At 49.7% G+C, this 23,895-nt stretch overlaps 1 protein-coding gene across 1 annotated transcript in view; it reads left to right on the forward strand.

The window, feature by feature from the left end:
- LOC147084837 (netrin-3-like) overlaps positions 1 to 23,633 on the forward strand; it is a 37,347-nt gene extending 13,714 nt beyond the window's left edge. The window contains exons 3-6 of the mRNA XM_085979344.1: positions 7,708 to 7,896; positions 9,096 to 9,245; positions 20,565 to 20,645; positions 23,088 to 23,633. Of these exons, the coding sequence (XP_085835470.1) occupies positions 7,708 to 7,896; positions 9,096 to 9,245; positions 20,565 to 20,645; positions 23,088 to 23,590 (923 nt within the window). The 3' untranslated portion in view covers positions 23,591 to 23,633. The remainder of the gene's footprint in view (positions 1 to 7,707; positions 7,897 to 9,095; positions 9,246 to 20,564; positions 20,646 to 23,087) is intronic.
- The last annotated feature ends 262 nt before the right edge of the window (positions 23,634 to 23,895 follow it).

Below are 23,895 nucleotides of genomic sequence, written 5' to 3' on the forward strand. Positions count from 1 at the left end.
TACCCTGAATAAAGTGACTCTGTACAGTTACACAGTGAGTGACCCTTACCCTGAATAAACAGTGACTCTGTACAGTTACAGTGAGTGATCCTTACCCTGAATAAACAGTGACTCTGTACAGTTACACAGTGAGTGGCCCTTACCCTGAATAAACAGTGACTCTGTACAGTTACACAGTGAGTGACCCTTACCCTGAATAAACATTGACTCTGTACAGTTACAGTGAGTGATCCTTACTCTGAATAAACAGTGACTCTGTACAGTTACACAGTGAGTGACCCTTACCCTGAATAAACAGTGACTCTGTACAGTTACAGTGAGTGATCCTTACTCTGAATAAACAGTGACTCTGTACAGTTACACAGTGAGTGACCCTTACCCTGAATAAACAGTGACTCTGTACAGTTACACAGTGAGTGACCCTTACCCTGAATAAACAGTGACTCTGTACAGTTACACAGTGAGTGACCCTTACCCTGAATAAACAGTGACTCTGTACAGTTACACAGTGAGTGACCCTTACCCTGAATAAACAGTGACTCTGTACAGTTACACAGTGAGTGACCCTTACCCTGAATAAACAGTGACTCTGTACAGTTACACAGCGAGCGATCCTTACCCTGAATAAACAGTGACTCTGTACAGTTACAGTGAGTGACCCTTACCCTGAATAAACAGTGACTCTGTACAGTTACACAGTGAGTGACCCTTACCCTGAATAAACAGTGACTCTGTACAGTTACACAGTGAGTGACCCTTACCCTGAATAAACAGTGACTCTGTACAGTTACAGTGAGTGATCCTTACCCTGAATAAACAGTGACTCTGTACAGTTACAGTGAGTGACCCTTACCCTGAATAAACAGTGTCTCTGTACAGTTACACAGTGAGTGACCCTTACCCTGAATAAACAGTGACTCTGTACAGTTACACAGCGAGTGACCCTTACCCTGAATAAACAGTGACTCTGTACAGTTACACAGTGAGTGACCCTTACCCTGAATAAACAGTGACTCTGTGCAGTTACAGTGAGTGACCCTTACCCTGAATAAACAGTGACTCTGTACAGTTACACAGTGAGTGACCCTTACCCTGAATAAACAGTGACTCTGTACAGTTACACAGTGAGTGACCCTTACCCTGAATAAACAGTAACTCTGTACAGTTACAGTGAGTGACCCTTACCCTGAATAAACAGTGTCTCTGTACAGTTACACAGTGAGTGACCCTTACCCTGAATAAACAGTGACTCTGTACAGTTACACAGCGAGTGACCCTTACCCTGAATAAACAGTGACTCTGTACAGTTACACAGCGAGTGACCCTTACCCTGAATAAACAGTGACTCTGTACAGTTACACAGTGAGTGACCCTTACCCTGAATAAACAGTGACTCTGTACAGTTACACAGTGAGTGACCCTTACCCTGAATAAACAGTGACTCTGTACAGTTACACAGTGAGTGACCCTTACCCTGAATAAACAGTGACTCTGTACAGTTACACAGTGAGTGACCCTTACCCTGAATAAACAGTGACTCTGTACAGTTACACAGTGAGTGACCCTTACCCTGAATAAACAGTGACTCTGTACAGTTACAGTGAGTGACCCTTACCCTGAATAAACAGTGACTCTCTACAGTTACACAGTGAGTGATCCTTACCCTGAATAAACAGTGACTCTGTACAGTTACAGTGAGTGACCCTTACCCTGAATAAACAGTGACTCTGTACAGTTACAGTGAGTGACCCTTACCCTGAATAAACAGTGACTCTGTACAGTTACAGTGAGTGACCCTTACCCTGAATAAACAGTGACTCTGTACAGTTACACAGTGAGTGACCCTTACCCTGAATAAACAGTGACTCTGTACAGTTACACAGTGAGTGACCCTTACCCTGAATAAACAGTGACTCTGTACAGTTACAGTGAGTGACCCTTACCCTGAATAAACAGTGACTCTGTACAGTTACAGTGAGTGACCCTTACCCTGAATAAACAGTGACTCTGTACAGTTACAGTGAGTGACCCTTACCCTGATTAAACAGTGACTCTGTACAGTTACAGTGAGTGACCCTTACCCTGAATAAACAGTGACTCTGTACAGTTACAGTGAGTGACCCTTACCCTGATTAAACAGTGACTCTGTACAGTTACAGTGAGTGACCCTTACCCTGAATAAACAGTGACTCTGTACAGTTACAGTGAGTGACCCTTACCCTGATTAAACAGTGACTCTGTACAGTTACAGTGAGTGACCCTTACCCTGAATAAACAGTGACTCTGTACAGTTACACAGTGAGTGACCCTTACCCTGAATAAACAGTGACTCTGTACAGTTACAGTGAGTGACCCTTACCCTGAATAAACAGTGACTCTGTACAGTTACAGTGAGTGACCCTTACCCTGAATAAACAGTGACTCTGTACAGTTACACAGTGAGTGACCCTTACCCTGAATAAACAGTGACTCTGTACAGTTACACAGTGAGTGACCCTTACCCTGAATAAACAGTGACTCTGTACAGTTACACAGCGAGTGACCCTTACCCTGAATAAACAGTGACTCTGTACAGTTACAGTGAGTGACCCTTACCCTGAATAAACAGTGACTCTGTACAGTTAAACAGTGAGTGACCCTTACCCTGAATAAACAGTGACTCTGTACAGTTACAGTGAGTGACCCTGACCCTGAATAAACAGTGACTCTGTACAGTTACACAGTGAGTGACCCTTACCCTGAATAAACAGTGACTCTGTACAGTTACAGTGAGTGACCCTTACCCTGAATAAACAGTGACTCTGTACAGTTACAGTGAGTGACCCTTACCCTGAATAAACAGTGACTCTGTACAGTTACACAGTGAGTGACCCTTACCCTGAATAAACAGTGACTCTGTACAGTTACACAGCGAGCGACCCTTACCCTGAATAAACAGTGACTCTGTACAGTTACAGTGAGTGACCCTTACCCTGAATAAACAGTGACTCTGTACAGTTACAGTGAGTGACCCTTACCCTGAATAAACAGTGACTCTGTACAGTTACACAGTGAGCGACCCTTACCCTGAATAAACAGTGACTCTGTACAGTTACAGTGAGTGACCCTTACCCTGAATAAACAGCGACTCTGTACAGTTACACAGTGAGTGACCCTTACCCTGAATAAACAGCGACTCTGTACAGTTACACAGTGAGTGACCCTTACCCTGAATAAACAGTGACTCTGTACAGTTACAGTGAGTGACCCTTACCCTGAATAAACAGTGACTCTGTACAGTTACACAGTGAGCGACCCTTACCCTGAATAAACAGTGACTCTGTACAGTTACAGTGAGTGACCCTTACCCTGAATAAACAGTGACTCTGTACAGTTACAGTGAGTGACCCTTACCCTGAATAAACAGTGACTCTGTACAGTTACACAGTGAGTGACCCTTACCCTGAATAAACAGTGTCTCTGTACAGTTACACAGTGAGTGACCCTTACCCTGAATAAACAGTGACTCTGTACAGTTACAGTGAGTGACCCTTACCCTGAACAAACAGTGACTCTGTACAGTTACACAGTGAGTGACCCTTACCCTGAATAAACAGTGACTCTGTACAGTTACAGTGAGTCACCCTTACCCTGAATAAACAGTGACTCTGTACAGTTACACAGTGAGTGACCCTTACCCTGAATAAACAGTGACTCTGTACAGTTACACAGTGAGTGACCCTTACCCTGAATAAACAGTGACTCTGTACAGTTACACAGTGAGTGACCCTTACCCTGAATAAACAGTGACTCTGTACAGTTACACAGTGAGTGACCCTTACCCTGAATAAACAGTGACTCTGTACAGTTACAGTGAGTGACCCTTACCCTGAATAAACAGTGACTCTGTACAGTTACAGTGAGTGACCCTTACCCTGAATAAACAGTGACTCTGTACAGTTACACAGTGAGTGACCCTTACCCTGAATAAACAGTGACTCTGTACAGTTACACAGTGAGTGACCCTTACCCTGAATAAACAGTGACTCTGTACAGTTACAGTGAGTGACCCTTACCCTGAATAAACAGTGACTCTGTACAGTTACACAGCGAGTGACCCTTACCCTGAATAAACAGTGACTCTGTACAATTACACAGTGAGTGACCCTTACCCTGAATAAACAGTGACTCTGTACAGTTACAGTGAGTGATCCTTACCCTGAATAAACAGTGACTCTGTACAGTTACACAGTGAGTGACCCTTACCCTGAATAAACAGTGACTCTGTACAGTTACACAGTGAGTGACCCTTACCCTGAATAAACAGTGACTCTGTACAGTTACACAGCGAGTGACCCTTACCCTGAATAAACAGTGACTCTGTACAATTACACAGTGAGTGACCCTTACCCTGAATAAACAGTGACTCTGTACAGTTACAGTGAGTGATCCTTACCCTGAATAAACAGTGACTCTGTACAGTTACACAGTGAGTGACCCTTACCCTGAATAAACAGTGACTCTGTACAGTTACACAGTGAGTGACCCTTACCCTGAATAAACAGTGACTCTGTACAGCTACAGTGAGTGACTCTTACCCTGAATAAACAGTGACTCTGTACAGTTACAGTGAGTGACCCTTACCCTGAATAAACAGTGACTCTGTACAGTTACACAGTGAGTGACCCTTACCCTGAATAAACAGTGACTCTGTACAGTTACAGTGAGTGACCCTTACCCTGAATAAACAGTGACTCTGTACAGTTACACAGTGAGTGACCCTTACCCTGAATAAACAGTGACTCTGTACAGTTACAGTGAGTGACCCTTACCCTGAATAAACAGTGACTCTGTACAGTTACACAGTGAGTGACCCTTACCCTGAATAAACAGTGACTCTGTACAGTTACACAGTGAGTGACCCTTACCCTGAATAAACAGTGACTCTGTACAGTTACACAGTGAGTGACCCTTACCCTGAATAAACAGTGACTCTGTACAGTTACAGTGAGTGACCCTTACCCTGAATAAACAGTGACTCTGTACAGTTACAGTGAATGACCCTTACCCTGAATAAACAGTGACTCTGTACAGTTACACAGTGAGTGACCCTTACCCTGAATAAACAGTGACTCTGTACAGTTACAGTGAGTGACCCTTACCCTGAATAAACAGTGACTCTGTACAGTTACACAGTGAGTGACCCTTACCCTGAATAAACAGTGACTCTGTACAGTTACACAGCGAGCGACCCTTACCCTGAATAAACAGTGACTCTGTACAGTTACACAGCGAGCGACCCTTACCCTGAATAAACAGTGACTCTGTACAGTTACAGTGAGTGACCCTTACCCTGAATAAACAGTGACTCTGTACAGTTACACAGTGAGTGACCCTTACCCTGAATAAACAGTGACTCTGTACAGTTACACAGTGAGTGAACCTTACCCTGAATAAACAGTGACTCTGTACAGTTACACAGTGAGTGACCCTTACCCTGAATAAACAGTGACTCTGTACAGTTACACAGTGAGTGACCCTTACCCTGAATAAACAGTGACTCTGTACAGTTACACAGTGAGTGACCCTTACCCTGAATAAACAGTGACTCTGTACAGTTACACAGTGAGTGACCCTTACCCTGAATAAACAGTGACTCTGTACAGTTACAGTGAGTGACCCTTACCCTGAATAAACAGTGACTCTGTACAGTTACACAGTGAGTGACCCTTACCCTGAATAAACAGTGACTCTGTACAGTTACACAGCGAGCGACCCTTACCCTGAATAAACAGTGACTCTGTACAGTTACAGTGAGTGACCCTTACCCTGAATAAACAGTGACTCTGTACAGTTACAGTGAGTGACCCTTACCCTGAATAAACAGTGACTCTGTACAGTTACACAGTGAGTGACCCTTACCCTGAATAAACAGTGACTCTGTACAGTTACAGTGAGTGACCCTTACCCTGAATAAACAGTGACTCTGTACAGTTACACAGTGAGTGATCCTTACCCTGAATAAACAGTGACTCTGTACAGTTACACAGTGAGTGACCCTTACCCTGAATAAACAGTGACTCTGTACAGTTACACAGTGAGTGACCCTTACCCTGAATAAACAGTGACTCTGTACAGTTACAGTGAGTGACCCTTACCCTGAATAAACAGTGACTCTGTACAGTTACAGTGAGTGACCCTTACCCTGAATAAACAGTGACTCTGTACAGTTACACAGTGAGTGACCCTTACCCTGAATAAACAGTGACTCTGTACAGTTACACAGTGAGTGACCCTTACCCTGAATAAACAGTGACTCTGTACAGTTACAGTGAGTGACCCTTACCCTGAATAAACAGTGACTCTGTACAGTTACACAGTGAGTGACCCTTACCCTGAATAAACAGTGACTCTGTACAGTTACACAGTGAGTGACCCTTACCCTGAATAAACAGTGACTCTGTACAGTTACAGTGAGTGACTCTTACCCTGAATAAACAGTGACTCTGTACAGTTACAGTGAGTGACCCTTACCCTGAATAAACAGTGACTCTGTACAGTTACAGTGAGTGACCCTTACCCTGAATAAACAGTGACTCTGTACAGTTACACAGTGAGTGACCCTTACCCTGAATAAACAGTGACTCTGTACAGTTACAGTGAGTGACCCTTACCCTGAATAAACAGTGACTCTGTACAGTTACACAGTGAGTGACCCTTACCCTGAATAAACAGTGACTCTGTACAGTTACACAGTGAGTGACCCTTACCCTGAATAAACAGTGACTCTGTACAGTTACAGTGAGTGACCCTTACCCTGAATAAACAGTGACTCTGTACAGTTACACAGTGAGTGACCCTTACCCTGAATAAACAGTGACTCTGTACAGTTACACAGTGAGTGACCCTTACCCTGAATAAACAGTGACTCTGTACAGTTACAGTGAGTGACCCTTACCCTGAATAAACAGTGACTCTGTACAGTTACACAGTGAGTGACCCTTACCCTGAATAAACAGTGACTCTGTACAGTTACAGTGAGTGACCCTTACCCTGAATAAACAGTGACTCTGTACAGTTACACAGTGAGTGACCCTTACCCTGAATAAACAGTGACTCTGTACAGTTACACAGCGAGCGACCCTTACCCTGAATAAACAGTGACTCTGTACAGTTACAGTGAGTGACCCTTACCCTGAATAAACAGTGACTCTGTACAGTTACACAGTGAGTGACCCTTACCCTGAATAAACAGTGACTCTGTACAGTTACACAGTGAGTGACCCTTACCCTGAATAAACAGCGACTCTGCACAGTTACAGTGAGTGACCCTTACCCTGAATAAACAGCGACTCTGCACAGTTACAGTGAGTGACCCTTACCCTGAATAAACAGTGACTCTGTACAGTTACAGTGAGTGACCCTTACCCTGAATAAACAGTGACTCTGCACAGTTACACAGTGAGCGATCCTTACCCTGCTGAATAAACAGGAGCTTATCACACTCCATAAAGGCACTAGATCCGTGCTAGCCGACTCCGTGCTGTTGTGCTGCCCGGCCAACGGAAGGCGTGCTATGATTGGTCTAGACTTGGCCCCTGCTGCTAGAATGGTGCGTGGCTCACGTGGTCGAATAGCCAGTGTGTAACATCACCGCCGAGGCTGAGGTTTAAACGGAGTCACTTGCGTGTTTCTTCTTCTTCTCTGTTTCCCCGGGCGCTGGCGCAGTTTGCGACTGTAACCGCCACTCGACCCGTTGCCGCTTCAGTCGGGAACTCTACGAGTCCTCAGGCCGCAGGAGCGGAGGGGTCTGCCTGAGGTGCCGGCACAAGACAGACGGCCGCCATTGCCACCACTGCGCGGTGGGCTACACCAGGGACCTGAGGAAGCCCCTCACACACAGGAAGGCCTGCAGACGTACGTGAGAGCGAGTATTGGGGGGACAGATGGATTTCTGGTGGAGGGTTCAAGGGGTCATAGAATTGGACAGTCATGGGGCAGTGTAGAGGGAGCTTTACTCTGTATCTAACCCGTGCTGTACCTGCCCTGGGAGTGTTTGATGGGACAGTGTAGAGAGAGCTTTACTCTGTATCTAACCCGTGCTGTACCTGCCCTGGGAGTGTTTGATGGGACAGTGTAGAGGGAGCTTTACTCTGTGTCTAACCCCGTGCTGTACCTACCCTGGGAGTGTTTGATGGGACAGTGTAGAGGGAGCTTTACTCTGTATCTAACCCCTTGATGTACCTGCCCTGAGAGTGTTAGATGGGACAGTGTAGAAGGAGCTTTACTCTGTATCTAACCCATGCTGTACCTGCCATGGGAGTGTTTGATGGGACAGTGTAGAGGGAGCTTTACTCTGTATCTAACCCCGTGCTGTACCTGCCCTGGGAGTGTTTGATGGGACAGTGTAGAGGGAGCTTTACTCTGTATCTAACCCCTTGATGTACCTGCCCTGAGAGTGTTAGATGGGACAGTGTAGAGGGAGCTTTACTCTGTATCTAACCCCTTGATGTACCTGCCCTGAGAGTGTTAGATGGGACAGTGTAGAGGGAGCTTTACTCTGTATCTAACCCATGCTGTACCTGCCCTGGGAGTGTTTGTTGGGACACTGTAGAGGGAGCTTTACTCTGTATCTAAACCCCTGCTGTACCTGCCCAGGGAGTGTTTGATGGGACAGTGTAGAGGGAGCTTTACTCTGTATCTAACCCATGCTGTACCTGCCCTGGGAGTGTTTGCTGGGACAGTGTGGAGGGAGCTTTACTCTGTATCTAACCCCGTGCTGTACCTGCCCTGGGAGTGTTTGATGGGACAGTGTAGAGGGAGCTTTACTCTGTATCTAACCCGTGCTGTACCTGCCCTGGGAGTGTTTGATGGGACAGTGTAGAGGGAGCTTTACTCTGTATCTAACCCGTGCTGTACCTGCCCTGGGAGTGTTTGATGGGAGAGTGTAGAGTGAGCTTTACTCTGTATCTAACCCCGTGCTGTACCTGCCCTGGGAGTGTTTGATGGGACAGTGTAGAGGGAGCTTTACTCTGTATCTAACACGTGCTGTACCTGCCCTGGGAGTGTTTGCTGGCTAACTGACCTTTCTCTATCTCCTTGTCTCTTCCATTCAGCCTGCCAGTGTCACCGAGTGGGCGCGTTGAACCCGGTCTGCCATCGCACCACAGGGCAGTGCCCGTGCAAGACCGGCGTGGGTGGCTTGAAGTGCCAGCGGTGCGCCTCTGGCTATCAGCAGAGCCAGCTCGTCCTGTTCCCCTGCACACGTAAGCCTCGTGCTGCCTTTCTCTACCCTGACACCCAACCTCACGAAATAGCGGCAGGAAGCAAGGGAAGAGAAGAGAAGGGGGGAAAAGGGGAGAGGGAGGGTGGACGGAGGAGAGGAAGGGAGAGAGAGGAAGAGAGTGAAAGGAGGGAGGGAGGGAACATCAGAATTCGGAGCAGGAGTCGGCCATTCGGCCCCTCGAGCCTGCTCCGCCATTCAATAAGATCATGGCTGATCTTCGACCTCAACTCCACTTTCCCCGCCCGATCCCCATATCCCTCGATTCCCCGAGAGTCCAAAAATCTCTCGAGCTCGGCCTTGAATATACTCAACGACTGAGCCTCCACAGCCCTCTGGGGCAGAGAATTCCAAAGATTCACCGCCCTCTGAGTGAAGAAATTCCTCCTCATCTCAGTCCTCAATGGCCGACCCCTTATCCTGAGACTGTGACCCCTGGTTCGAGACTCTCCAGCCCAGGGGGGAAACAGCCTCTCAGCATCTACCCTGTCAATCCCCCTCAGAATCTTGTGTGTTTCAATGAGATCACCTCTCATTCTTCTAAACTCCAGAGAGTATCGGCCCAATCTACTCAATCTCTTGTCATAGGACAGCCCTCTCATCCCAGGAATCAGTCTAGTGAACCTTCGTTGCACCGCCTCCAAGGCAAGTATATCCTTCCTTAGACAAGGAGACCAGAACTGTGCCCAGTACTCCAGGTGTGGTCTCACCAAGGCCCTGTACAATTGGAGCAAGACTTCCTCACTCTTACACTCCAACCCCCTTGCAATAAAGGCCAACATGCCATTTCCCTTCCTTATTGCTTGCTGTTCCTGTGTAACAGGCTCGATGGGCTGAATGGGCCTCCTCCTGTTCCTGTGTAACAGACTCGAGGGGGCTGAATGGGCCTCCTCCTGTTCCTGTGTAACAGGCTCGAGGGGCTGAACGGGCCTCCTCCTGTTCCTGTGTAACAGGCTCGAGGGGGCTGAATGGGCCTCCTCCTGTTCCTGTGTAACAGGCTCGAGGGGCTGAATGGGCCTCCTCCTGTTCCTGTGTAACAGGCTCGAGGGGGCTGAATGGGCCCCCTCCTGTTCCTGTGTAACAGGCTCGAGGGGGCTGAATGGGCCTCCTCCTGTTCCTGTGTAACAGGCTCGAGGGGCTGAATGGGCCTCCTCCTGTTCCTGTGTAACAGGCTCGAGGGGGCTGAATGGGCCTCCTCCTGTTCCTGTGTAACAGGCTCGAGGGGGCTGAATGGGTCTCCTCCTGTTCCTGTGTAACAGGCTCGAGGGGGCTGAATGGGCCTCCTCCTGTTCCTGTGTAACAGGCTCGAGGGGCTGAATGGGCCTCCTCCTGTTCCTAACTTCCCAGATACAGTTGAGAGAGCATTGCTAATCCAAACTGCTTCTGCTAGCTAAGTAAGGAGAGTTCAGTGCAATCTCTGATCACCAACATTGCATTCCAAAGGAGGTGGGGAATTTGACACAGATATATTATTTTATTTCCAGGAATACCAGAGGTGACATCAATGACGCCACTGAACAGCACCTCATCCATAACAGGTAATAGACAAGAGTCAACACATTAACTCTGTATCTAACCCGTGCTGTACATGCCCTGGGAGTGTTTGATGGGACAGTGGAGAGGGAGCTTTACTCTGTATCTAACCCGTGCTGTACCTGCCCTGGGAGTGTTTGATGGGACAGTGTAGAGGGAGCTTTACTCTGTATCTAACCCGTGCTGTACCTGCCCTGGGAGTGTTTGCTCGGGACAGTGTAGAGGGAGCTATACTCTGTATCTAACCCGTGCTGTACCTGCCCTGGGAGTGTTTGATGGGACAGTGTAGAGTGAGCTTTACTCTGTATCTAATCCTGTGCTGTACCTGCCCTGGGAGTGTTTGATGGGACAGTGTAGAGGGAGCTTTACTCTGTATCTAACCCATGCTGTACCTGCCCTGGGAGTGTTTGATGGGACAGTGTAGAGGGAGCTTTACTCTGTATCTAACTCGTGCTGTACCTGCCCTGGGAGTGTTTGATGGGACAGTGTAGAGGGAGCTTTACTCTGTATCTAACCCCGTGCTGTACCTGCCCTGGGAGTGTTTGATGGGACAGTGTAGAGGGAGCTTTACTCTGTATCTAACCCGTGCTGTACCTGCCCTGGGAGTGTTTGATGGGACAGTGGAGAGGGAGCTTTACTCTGTATCTAACCCCGTGCTGTGCCTGCCCTGGGAGTGTTTGATGGGACAGTGTAGAGGGAGCTTTACTCTGTATCTAACCCATGCTGTACCTGCCCTGGGAGTGTTTGATGGGACAGTGTAGAGGGAGCTTTACTCTGTATCTAACCCGTGCTGTACCTGCCCTGGGAGTGTTTGATGGGACAGTGGAGAGGGAGCTTTACTCTGTATCTAACCCCGTGCTGTGCCTGCCCTGGGAGTGTTTGATGGGACAGTGTAGAGGGAGCTTTACTCTGTATCTAACCCATGCTGTACCTGCCCTGGGAGTGTTTGATGGGACAGTGTAGGGGGAGCTTTACTCTGTATCTAACCCGTGCTGTACCTGCCCTGGGTGTGTTTGCTCGGGACAGTGTAGAGGGAGCTTTACTCTGTATCTAACCCCGTGCTGTACCTGCCCTGGGAGTGTTTGACGGGACAGTGTAGAGGGAGCTTTACTCTGTATCTAACCCCGTGCTGTACCTGACCTGGGAGTGTTTGATGGGACAGTGTAGAGGGAGCTTTACTCTGTATCTAACCCGTGCTGTACCTGCCCTGGGAGTGTTTGATGGGACAGTGTAGAGGGAGCTTTACTCTGTATCTAACCCGTGCTGTACCTGCCCGGGGAGTGTTTGATGGGACAGTGTAGAGGGAGCTTTACTCTGTATCTAACCCGTGTTGTACCTGCCCTGGGAGTGTTTGATGGGACAGTGGAGAGGGAGCTTTACTCTGTATCTAACCCCGTGCTGTATCTGCCCTGGGAGTGTTTGATGGGACAGTGTAGAGGGAGCTTTACTCTGTATCTAACCCCATGCTGTACCTGCCCTGGGAGTGTTTGATGGGACAGTGTAGGGGGAGCTTTACTCTGTATCTAACCCCATGCTGTACCTGTCCTGGGAGTGTTTGATGGGACAGTGTAGGGGGAGCTTTACTCTGTATCTAACCCCATGCTGTACCTGTCCTGGGAGTGTTTGATGGGACAGTGTAGGGGGAGCTTTACTCTGTATCTAACCCCGTGCTGTACCTGCCCTGGGAGTGTTTGATGGGACAGTGTAGAGGGAGATGTACTCTGTATCTAACCCGTGCTGTACCTGTACGATAGCAAAATACTGCAGATGTTGGAAATCCGAAATAACAACAGAAAATGCTGGAAAAACTCAGCAGGTCAGGCAACATCCGTGGAGAGAAATTTGAGTTGACGTTTCGGGTTGGACCCTTCTTCAAAACTGAAAAGAAAAGAAACTAGATCAGAGGCAGGGCTGCGATCGGACAAAAGAATAAAAGAAACAAAAGAAGTAAAAGAGATTAGAAGCTAGACGAGATGGTAATAGGCTGGGATTAGGTGTAAAGTGTACTGGCAGGGCAAAAGATAGCTGCCAGGTGTGAGAGAGAAACAAAAGGAAAGGGGGGGGGGGGGGGAAAGGAGTGGAACAATTACAAGAGAAAATGAAATGGGGGCCGAGCTTATGATCTGAAATTGTTGAACTCGATATTGAGTCCGGAAGGCTGCAGAGTGCCTAATCGGAAGATGAGGTGCTGTTCCTCGAGTTTACGTTGAGCTTCCGTGGAACAATACAAGAGGCCGAGGACGGTGAGGTCCGAGTGGGAATGGAGCGGTGAATTAAAATGACAGGCGACCGGAAGCTCGGGGTCACCCTTATGGACTGAACGGAGGTGTTCCGCAAAGCGGTCACCCAATCTGCGTTTGGTCTCCCCAGTGTAGAGGAGACCGCATCGTGAGCAGCGAATACAGTATACTAGATTGCGAGAAGTACAAGTAAATCGCTGTTTCACCTGGAAGGGGTGTTTGGGGCCCTGGACAGTGGGGAGGGGGGAGGTATAGGGGCAGGTGTTACATCTCCTCCGCTTGCACGGGAAGGTGCCAGGCGAAGGGGAAGGGCTGTTTGGGGTGATAGAGGAGTGGACTAGGGTGTCTCGGAGAGAGCGGTCCCTGCGGAATGCTGAAAGGGGAGGGGAGGGGAAGATACGTTTGGTGGTGGGATCACTTTGGAGGTAGCGGAAATGCCGGAGGATGATCCGTTGAATGTGGAGGCTGGTGGGGTGAAAGGTGAGGACAAGGGGAACCCTATCGTGGTTCCGGGAGGGAGGGGCAGGGGTGAGAGCAGAGGTGCGGGAGATAGAACTGACACGGTCGAGGGCCGTGTCAACCACGGTAGAGGGGAATCCTCGGTTGCGGAAAAAGGACGACATGTCTGAAGCACTGGTGTGGAAGGTGGCATCGTCGGAGCAGATACGGCGGAGGCGGAGAAACTGGGAGAATGGAATAGAGTCCTTACAGGAAGCGGGGTGGGAGGGAGTGTAGTCCAGGTAGCTGTGGGAGTAGCGGGGTGGGAGGAAGTGTAGTCCAGGTAGCTGTGGGAGTAGCGGGGTGGGAGGGAGTGTAGTCCAGGTAGCTGTGGGAGTAGCGGGGTGGGAGGGAGTGTAGTCCAGGTACCTGCCCTGGGAGTGTTTGATGGGATAGTGTAGAGGGAGCTTTACTCTGTATCTAACCCTGTGCTGTACCTGCCCTGGGAGTGTTTGATGGGACAGTGGAGAGGGAGCTTTACTCTGTATCTAACCCCGTGCTGTACCTGCCCTGGCAGTGTTTGATGGGACAGCGTAGAGGGAGCTTTACCCTGTATCTAACCCCGTGCTGTACCTGCCCTGGCAGTGTTTGATGGGACAGCGTAGAGGGAGCTTTACTCTGTATCTAACCCGTGCTGTACCTGCCCTGGGAGTGTTTGATGGGGACTGTAAAGTCTGTGGGTTATATGGTGAATTAATACACAGACTACAAGAGTAACTTTAACAGGACTTTACTATTCGAAGGTCAGGGCGAATCTGCCCAATAAATCCTTACACAGCACTTATATACCGGTGTGGTCACCACCGGTATTACAGTATGCAGTAGCCAAGATAAAGTAGTGCAACCCTTAAAATAGTTCTCTTAAAGGTGGAACGTTACATACACTACAATCCTCCCTTTTTAGGTTAATATATACATATTCCCATTAATATAACATCTTAACATATATATAACTTTATGTGAAACAGTTCACAGATTCAGTCTCTCTGGAGGCTTCCGGACTCTGTCCGGATAACGCCTCGGTGGTGTAGTCGTTTTCGGTGGTGTAGTAGGTTCTTCTGGCAAGGTCGATTCGGCTTGAAGGACCGTTTCAGGTTCATCGGATTCCAGTATTACCGGATCGGAGGTAGATGCTCTGGGTATCTCTGCTTCAACATTAGACGTATAGAGTTGTGGAGTAGGTTGGGCCTTTGTGGATGATTCTATGATCTGGTCAACATGGCGCCTTATTATGCTTTCACCAATGTCCACGGTATACATCAACAGTCCTAGCCTTTTTCCAATAGTTCCCGGCTGCCATTTCTCGGTACGGTAGTCCCGGGCCAAAACTTGTTGACCTATCTGAAAGGATCTAGTTGGCCTTTCATTCATGCCTTGAAATTGCCGGTTCTCTACGTCCCTTCTGACGTTTGGCTTAATCAAATCCAGCCGGCATCTTATTCTTCTATTGAAAAACATCATGGTGGGAGTTTGGTTTGTGACCGCATGTGTTGCATTCCTGTATGCCAACAAGAAGTTATCTACCTTATGTTGTAGATTTATGTCTTCATTACCCATGGCCTTTATGGCCTTCTTGAAGGTCTGGACAAACCTTTCAGCTAATCCATTGGTGGCGGGATGGTATGGGGCGGACGTATAGTGCTTGACCCCATTGCTTTTTAAGAACTTCCTGAATTCTTCGGACACAAATTGCGGTCCATTATCAGAACAGATCTGTTCCGGCAGCCCATTCCTGGCAAATATGGTCCTTAATACTGTGATGGTTTTTTCCGTGGTGGTGGAGGACATTTTTATTACCTCCGGCCACTTGGAGTGCGCATCCACCGCGATTAAAAACATTGAGTCCATAAATGGACCAGCAAAGTCGATATGTACCCTTTGCCATGGAGATGAGGGCCACTCCCATGGATGCAGAGGAGCTTGTGGTGGCGCGTTTTGGACCTTCTGGCATCCTAGACAGCTCTTGGTTATTTCTTCGATGTCTCCATCAATACCTGGCCACCACACAAACGCTCTGGCTAGGTTCTTCATTTTCACTCCACCCAGATGCCCCTCGTGAAGCTCCTTTAGTACTTTCTGCTGGAGTTTGGGTGGAATCACCACTCTAGATCCACACATCAAGGTTCCTCGGCACACTGACAGCTGTTCTCTTCTGTGCGAAAATGCTGGCAGCATTGGTTCGCCATGTACTGGCCATCCCTCCACCGTTAAATCGTAGACTCGTGAGAGAGTCGGGTCATTTCTTGTTTCCTTTTCGATCATGGAATTTGTTACTGGTAGACATTCCATTATGGTTGAGTGGAACATCTCCACTGGGTCCACTGTGGTCGCCTCTTCTTCCACTGGCAACGGTAGGCGCGATAACCCATCAGCATTTCCATGCTGTTTGGACCTTTTGTATTCGATGTCATATTGGTGTGCCCCTAGTAGAACGGACCACCTCTGTAGCCTTTGTGCTGTCATAGTGGAAACGGCCTTGTTAGGGTTGAATATGGACACCAACGGCTGGTGGTCTGTCAGCAATGTAAACTTCTTGCCCTGCAGGTAATGATTGAATTTCTTTACTCCCCACACAAGGCTGAGAGCCTCCCTATCTATCTGAGCATAATTTCGCTCAGCGGAGGTCAATGATCGGGACGCAAATGCGACTGGCCTTTCCGAGCCATTTGGTAACTTGTGTGAGAGTACAGCTCCAATACCATAAGGGGAAGCATCACAAGCTAGACGAAGAGGTAGCGTTGGGTTGAAGTGAGCCAACACTTCCTCAGAGGTAATCAACGCCTTGCTTCTGCGAAAGGCCTTCTTACAGTCCTCGCTCCACTTCCATGGTACTTCTTTCCGCAACAGAGCATTCAGCGGATGCAGCACCGTGGATAGATTTGGCAGAAACTTATGGTAATAATTAATCAACCCCAGAAACGACCTCAACTGTGATACGTTTTCCGGAGCGGGGGCCTTCATGACCGCTTCGATCTTGTCAGGTGACTTGTGCAGCCCCTCTTGGTCAATGACATGACCGCAGTACGAGATCCGTTTCTGGAAGAACTCACATTTCTGGCGATTAACTCGAAGGCCATATTCCTTCAACCTGGTGAGCACCAGTTTCAAATTTGTGAGGTGTTCCTCCTCGTCTTCTCCCGTAATCAGGATATCGTCCAAGTAACACTGAGTGCTTGGAATACCCTGTAAGACCTGCTCCATGGCCCTCTGCCAAATTGCTGGAGCCGAAGCTACTCCAAAAACCAGTCTATTATAACGATACAAGCCTCTGTGTGTGTTGATTGTGAGATACTGGCGTGACTCTTCCTCGACCTCCATCTGTAAATATGCTTGTGCCAGGTCTATCTTGGTGAAGTGTTTCCCGCCAGACAATGAAGCAAAGATATCCTCAATCCGCGGAAGTGGGTATTGTACCGTGTGAAGCACCGGATTAACTGTGATCTTGAAGTCTCCGCAGATGCGGACCTTCCCCGGTCCCCCTGGCTTGTTACTTGATGAAGACTTCATGACGGGAACAATGGGCGTGGCCCACTCACTCCAGTCCACCTTCGACAGTACCCCTGCACGTTCAAGCTCTTCCAGTTCTGCCTCCACAGCAGGTCGTATCGCGTAAGGTACCGATCTGGCTTTGAAAAATTTTGGGCTTGCATGTTCTGCAATCTTGATTTTTGCCTTAATTCCTCTCAGTGTTCCCAGTCCCTGCTGGAATACCTCTTTAGCCTCGTCCAATATTCTGGACAACCGTTCAGGTTTGACATCTTTCTTTCCGAAATCTACCGTCATTGTGTTTAGTGAGTGCCAGTCTATCTTTATTTTCCTGATCCACTCCCGTCCCAGAAGTGGTGGACCTCCCTCGGGTAGTACATATAAGTCCATTCCTTGGTGATCTTTGCCCTTGTGTCTCACCTTGACTTTTATCTTTCCGATGGGGTATACTTTATGCCCCGTGTATGTCTGCAATACTATCTCCGTATCCCGTAGGGGAATATGTTTGAATAACTTTTTGTAATCTTGTTTATTCATGACCGTCAATGCCGATCCGGTGTCCGCTTCCATCTTCACTTGGACTTTTGCAATCTGCAGTGTGACCCAGATAGTTTGTCGGTCAGCTTCTTTACTCACATTGTGAATCCTCAGACTACCCAGTTCCTTGCTGTTGGGGTCTGAATCCGAATTCAGTTCATCTGGACTCTTCACAGTCACCTTATGCACCTTTCTGTACTTCTTCTGCGGTGACTTATTGTTGCTGGTCTTCTTTCCTGACCGGCATACTTTAGCTATGTGACCAAGTTTGCCACATTTTCTACATTCCTGGTTTTTAAACCAGCATTGGTTCTGGTCGTGTGTTGTCTTCCCACAACGGTAACATTTAGTTGTATCTGAAGTCATTTGATCCACACTGAGTACCGCTGTCTTCAGCTGCATTTCCGCCGTGCCTCTCGCTGCGGCTTCGTGCAATGCTGCAATAAGGACAGCCTTATCAAGTGTAAGATCGTTCTCTTCGAGCAGTCGCTTTTGTGTTCCTTCCTTCGACATCCCGCACACGAACTTGTCTCTCAGTGCCTCTGTCAGATTTACCCCAAACTGACAGTATTTTGCTAGCCTACGCAGTTCAACCAGGTACTCCACGTTGCTTTCCTCCTTTAGTTGCGTTCTCCCGTAAAATTTAGCTCGTTCCGCTAACATCAGCGGTGTGGGGTTCACATGATCCTTCAGGACAGCAACAATATTAGCGAAAGACTGATCCGCCGGTTTAGCTGGTGATAGGAGATGCTTCAATAACCCGTATGTCTTCGCACCCATTGAGTTTAGTAAGGTTAGAGCTTTATCATAATTTGCTATCTTATTGACCTTACAATATATCTCGATGCGTTCTACATACGTGGTCCAATCTTCCACATCAGAATCGAATTCGTTGATGTTGCCACGCTTAGGCATCTTCACAATCTTCCTGAGAAACAACAACGAAATTTTTCTTTAACTTTTTTTTTCCAAAAATGGCGGTTTCCCGCGCTTGTCTTCTTCCCCGCCCACTTTCAAAATGGCGGTTTCCCACTCCTGTCTTCTTCTCCGCCTACTGGCGGGAGGGGTAAGCTTTTCCCTCGGGCGACGACCGCTGGCTTTCGGGGTTCGCAGCCTGCGCGCCGGCTTCAGTGCGTTCTTTGTTCCCTTTTCTCGGCAGGGCAACCGGTGCTGGGGACAACCCGTTGACGGCGAACAGTTCCAGCCGCTGGCTGAATCTCCTCGGTCTCCCTCGCTCGGCTCTGTCTCTCCCGCTCGCTCGGGCTCTGTCTCTCCCTCAGCGGCTTCCAATCGCGCCTCCCAGCCCTCTCGCAGTCCGGTCCTTTCCTCCCCCGGCTGCGGCTGAGTTCGCCGCGGTTTCTTATTTTTATTTCTTCCCGCGCCTTACGATCCCGGTCGCAGCGCCTCGCGGCCTCGGTAGCTGCCCGGCCTTTCGCCGGTCGCGGTCGAGCTGTCTCACGACGCTGTTGCGTCTCCCAGCCCGCTTGTAGCCCGGTCTCTCACACCGGCTGCGTTCCCGCTGGTAGCCCGGTCTCTCACACCGGCTGCGTTCCCGCTTGCACCGTGGCTTCCGTGCCCCACGCTGCCCCAGTCTCATTGCCTCTGGGCCCGACTTCTGTCCGGCTCCTTTCCCCCCCGACCGTGGTCGAGTTCACCGCCCTTCCTCCGTTCTTTTCATTTATTTTCCCCCTACTCACAGTCAACGTGGCCGACTTGCTTCTCGTGGCTGATCGGCTCACTCACCACCGTGGCAGAAGGGACGATCACTGCCTGTTGCTGATGGAAGGCTTCATGTCTGAATTCTTCCTTCTTCCTTGCTCTGCAGACTCGAGTCTTCTCTCAGCAGAATGACGAGGGCGGGTGCCTCCTCTCGACGCTCGTTAACTGCTTCGGATGTATCGCTGCCGCAGGGTAAGATCGAACTTGTCGCCACTGTAAAGTCTGTGGGTTATATGGTGAATTAATACACAGACTACAAGAGTAAATTTAACAGGACTTTACTATTCGAAGGTCAGGGCGAATCTGCCCAATAAATCCTTACACAGCACTTATATACCGGTGTGGTCACCACCAGTATTACAGTATACAGTAGCCAAGATAAAGTAGTGCAACCCTTAAAATAGTTCTCTTAAAGGTGGAACGTTACATACACTACAGGGACAGTGTAGAGGGAGCTTTACTCTGTATCTAACCCGTGCTGTACCTGCCCTGGGAGTGTTTGATGGGACAGTGTAGAGGGAGCTTTACTCTGTATCTAACCCATGCTGTACCTGCCCTGGGAGTGTTTGATGGGACAGTGTAGAGGGAGATTTACTCTGTATCTAACCCGTGCTGTACCTGCCCTGGGAGTGTTTGATGGGACAGTGTAGAGGGAGCTTTACACTGTATCTAACCCCGTGCTGTACATGCCCTGGGAGTGTTTGACAGGACAGTGTAGAGGGAGCTTTACTCTGTATCTAACCCTGTGCTGTACCTGCCCTAGGAGTGTTTGATGGGACAGTGTAGAGGGAGCTTTACTCTATATCTAACCCCGTGCTGTACCTGCCCTGGGAGTGTTTGATGGGACAGTGTAGAGGGAGCTTTACTCTGTATCTAACCCATGCTGTATCTGCCCTGGGAGTGTTTGATGGGGACAGTGTAGAGGGAGCTTTACTCTGTATCTAACCCATGCTGTACCTGCCCTGGGAGTGTTTGATGGGGCAGTGTAGAGGGAGCTTTACTCTGTATCTAACCCGTGCTGTACCTGCCCTGGGAGTGTTTGATGGGACAGTGTAGAGGGAGCTTTACTCTGTATCTAACCCCGTGCTGTACCTGCCCTGGGAGTGTTTGATGGGGCAGTGTAGAGGGAGCTTTACTCTGTATCTAACCCTGTGATGTACCTGCCCTGGGAGTGTTAGATGGGACATTGTAGAGGAGCTTTACTCTGTATCTAACCCATGCTGTACCTGCCCTGGGAGTGTTTGATGGGACAGTAATGAGGTAACCTCACTTGTTGTGGATTTTCTCAGGAACAGGCTGTGAGTCGCACTGCACGCCCTCCAGCGGAAGTTTCCGGATGGATCTGAAGGAATACTGCAGGAAGGACTATGGTGAGCACCTTGCTGCCTGACCTCTGACCTTCGAGGTCCTGGAATGACCCTCGACCCTGCTGTTATCCTGGAGTCTGGAATGTGGCCCACTTGGGCCTCTGTGGCCGCTGGGGCTTCGGGGTCTGTGAGTGTGCGCGTGTGAGTGTGTTCGGTTGGGTGTGGGGAGTGGCGGAGTTCGAATGGAGATAGGCTCGCGCTTTGGTGCCTCCTCCCTCGGTCGACTTTCCCCTTTCCAGGGATCGCACACGGAGAACCGGGCCCCTTTGGGGTGAGATACGGGAGGGTCCCGTCCCCCCAGCGAGGGGTCAGCGCCCATGTGGAGACCCGTGACCCCCCTCCCGCCAGCGAGGGGGCAAAGAGACGGGAGGGGATAAGAACATCAGAACTAGGAGCAGGAGTCGGCCGTTTGGCCCCTCGAGCCTGCTCCGCCATTCGATAAGATCACGGCTGATCATCGACCTCAACTCCACTTTCTCCGCCCGATCCCCATATCCCTCGATTCCCCTCGAGTGCAAACATCTATCGATCGCAGCCTTGAATATACTCAACGACTGAGCCTCCACAGCCTTCTGGGGCAGAGAATTCCAAAGATTCACCGCCCTCTGAGTGAAGAAATTCCTCCTCATCTCAGTCCTCAATGGCCGACCCCTTATCCTGAGACTGTGACCCCTGGTTCGAGACTCTCCAGCCCAGGGGGAAACAGCCTCTCAGCATCTACCCTGTCAATCCCCCTCAGAATCTTGTATGTTTCAATGAGATCACCTCTCATTCTCCTAAACTCCAGAAAGTATCGGCCCAATCTACTCAATCTCTCCTCATAGGACAGCCCTCTCATCCCAGGAATCAATCTAGTGAACCTTCGTTGCACCGCCTCCAAGGCAAGTATCTCCTTCCTTAGATACGGAGACCAGAACTGTGCCCAGTTCTCCAGGTGTGGTCTCACCAAGGCCCTGTACAATTGGAGCAAGACTTCCTCACTCTTATACTCCAACCCCCTTGCAATAAAGGATGGAGGAGTTTTTTTTTTAATTCATTGATGGGATGTGGGCATCGCTGGCTGGCTAGGCCTGCATTTAGTGCCCATCCCTAATTGCCCTTGAGATGATGGTGGTGAGCCACCTTCTTGAACCGCTGCAGTCCATATGGTGTAGGTACACCCACAATGCTGTTAGGGAGGGAGTTCCAGGATTTTGGCCCAGCGACAGTGAAGGAACGGCGATACAGGTCCAAGTCAGGATGGTGTGTGGCTTGGAGGGGAACTTGTAGGTGGTGATGTTCCCGTGCGTCTGCTGCCCTTGTCCTTCTAAGTGGTAGAGGTCGCGGGTTTGGAAGGTGCTGTTGAAGGAGCCTTGGTGAGTTGCTGCAGTGCATCTTGTAGATGGTCCACACTGCAGCCACAGTGCGCCGGTGGTGGAGGGAGTGAATGTTGAAGGTGGTGGATGAGGTGCCAATCAAGCGGGGCTGCTTTATCCTGAATGGTGTCGAGCTTCTTGAGTGTTGTTGGAGCTGCACTCATCCAGGCAAGTGGAGAGTATTCCATCACACTCCTGACTTGTGCCTTGTGGAAAGGCTTTGGGGAGTCAGGAGGTGAGACACTCGCCGCAGAATTCCCAGCCTCTGGCCTGCTCTTGTAGCCACAGTATTTATATGGCTGGTCCAGTTCAGTTTCTGATCAATGGTAACCCCCCAGGATGTTGATAGTGGGGGATTCAGCGATGGTAATGCCATTGAATGTCAAGGGGAGATGGTTAGAGTCTCGCTTGTTGGAGATGGTCATTGCCTGGCACTTGTGTGGTGCGAATGTTACTTGCCACTTGTCAGCCCAAGTCTGAATGTTGTCCAGGTCTTGCTGCATATGGACACGGACTGCGTCAGTATCTGACGAGTCTCGAATGGTGCTGAACAGTGTGCAATCATCAGCGAACATCCCCACTTCTGACCTTCTGATGGAGGGAAGGTCATTGATGAAACAGCTGAAGATGGTTGGGCCTAGGACACTGCCCTGGGGAACTCCTGCAGTGATGTCATGTGATTGAGATGAATGACCTCCAACAACCACAGCCAACTTCCTTTGTGCTAGGTATGATTCCAACCAATGGAGAGTTTTCCCCTTGATTCCCATTGACTTCAGTTTTGCTAGGGCTCCTTGATGCCACACTCGATCAAATGCTGCCTTGATGTCAAGGGCAGTCACTCTCACCTCACCTCTTGAGTTCAGCTCTTTTGTCCATGTTTGGACCAAGGCTGTAATGAGGTCAGGAGCTGAGTGGCCCTGGCGGAACCCAAACTGGGCGTCAGTTAGCAGGTTATTGCTGAGTAAGTGCCGCTTGATAGCACTGTCGACGACACCTTCCATCACTTTGCTGATGATTGGGGGCAAAGCGATGCAGTGATCACTTCTTCTCAATTTTGACCAACTCTCTCTCTGCTTCCTCCTGCCAGTGATCCAGATCCGAGTGGCCAGTTCGGACAAAGTCGACGACTGGTGGAGGTTCAACGTCACGGTGGGCGCCGTCTTCAAGCGGGCGGCGAGGCCGATCGGTCGGGGGCGGTGGCCCCTGTGGGTGCCTACCCGGGACCTGGACTGCGGCTGCCCGCGCCTGAGGGCGGGCGGGTCCTACCTGCTGCTGGGGGGCCCAGCGCCAGCGCCGGCGGGAGCCCCGGGCCAGTGGGAGCGCCGGCTGGAGTCCGGCAGGGGCGGCGCGGCCCTGCCCTGGAGGGCCGAGTGGGCACGCCGGCTGAGGAGGCTCCAGCGGGGCCAGCAGAGGGGGGGCTGCGAGGAGACGAGCGCCGCGCCCACTCCGACACCCTCGCCCTCGCCGTCGCCATCGCCCGAAGTCCGGAGCGCTCAACCGGAAAAGGATAAGCAGGCCGCAACGACCCAACCTGACCAGGCCGGTGCCCGACTGCACCTGAACACCTCATTGGCTGGCAGGATGGCATAGATGGCCGCGCTGAAGACCCACTGGATTTCCTTCAGCCTCTCTTCGCATTCACCCGACGATTATTCCCGAATCCCCCTCACAACTCAGCAAAGAGTTGGAATAAACGGGTCTTTTTCCGAGTGGCAGGCAGTGACTAGTGGGGTACCGCAGGGATCGGTCCTTGGACCCCAGCTATTCACAATATATATTAATGATCTAGACGAGGGAACTAGATGTAATATCTCCAAGTTTGCAGACGACACAAAGCTGGGTGGGCGTGTGTGCTGTGAGGAGGATGCCGAGAAACTCCAGTATGATTTGGACAG

The sequence above is a fragment of the Somniosus microcephalus genome, unplaced genomic scaffold (assembly GCF_052327205.1).
Source record: "Somniosus microcephalus isolate GS21.2 unplaced genomic scaffold, FLI_Smic_1.0 unresolved_chr9, whole genome shotgun sequence".
Lineage (NCBI taxonomy): Eukaryota > Metazoa > Chordata > Chondrichthyes > Squaliformes > Somniosidae > Somniosus > Somniosus microcephalus.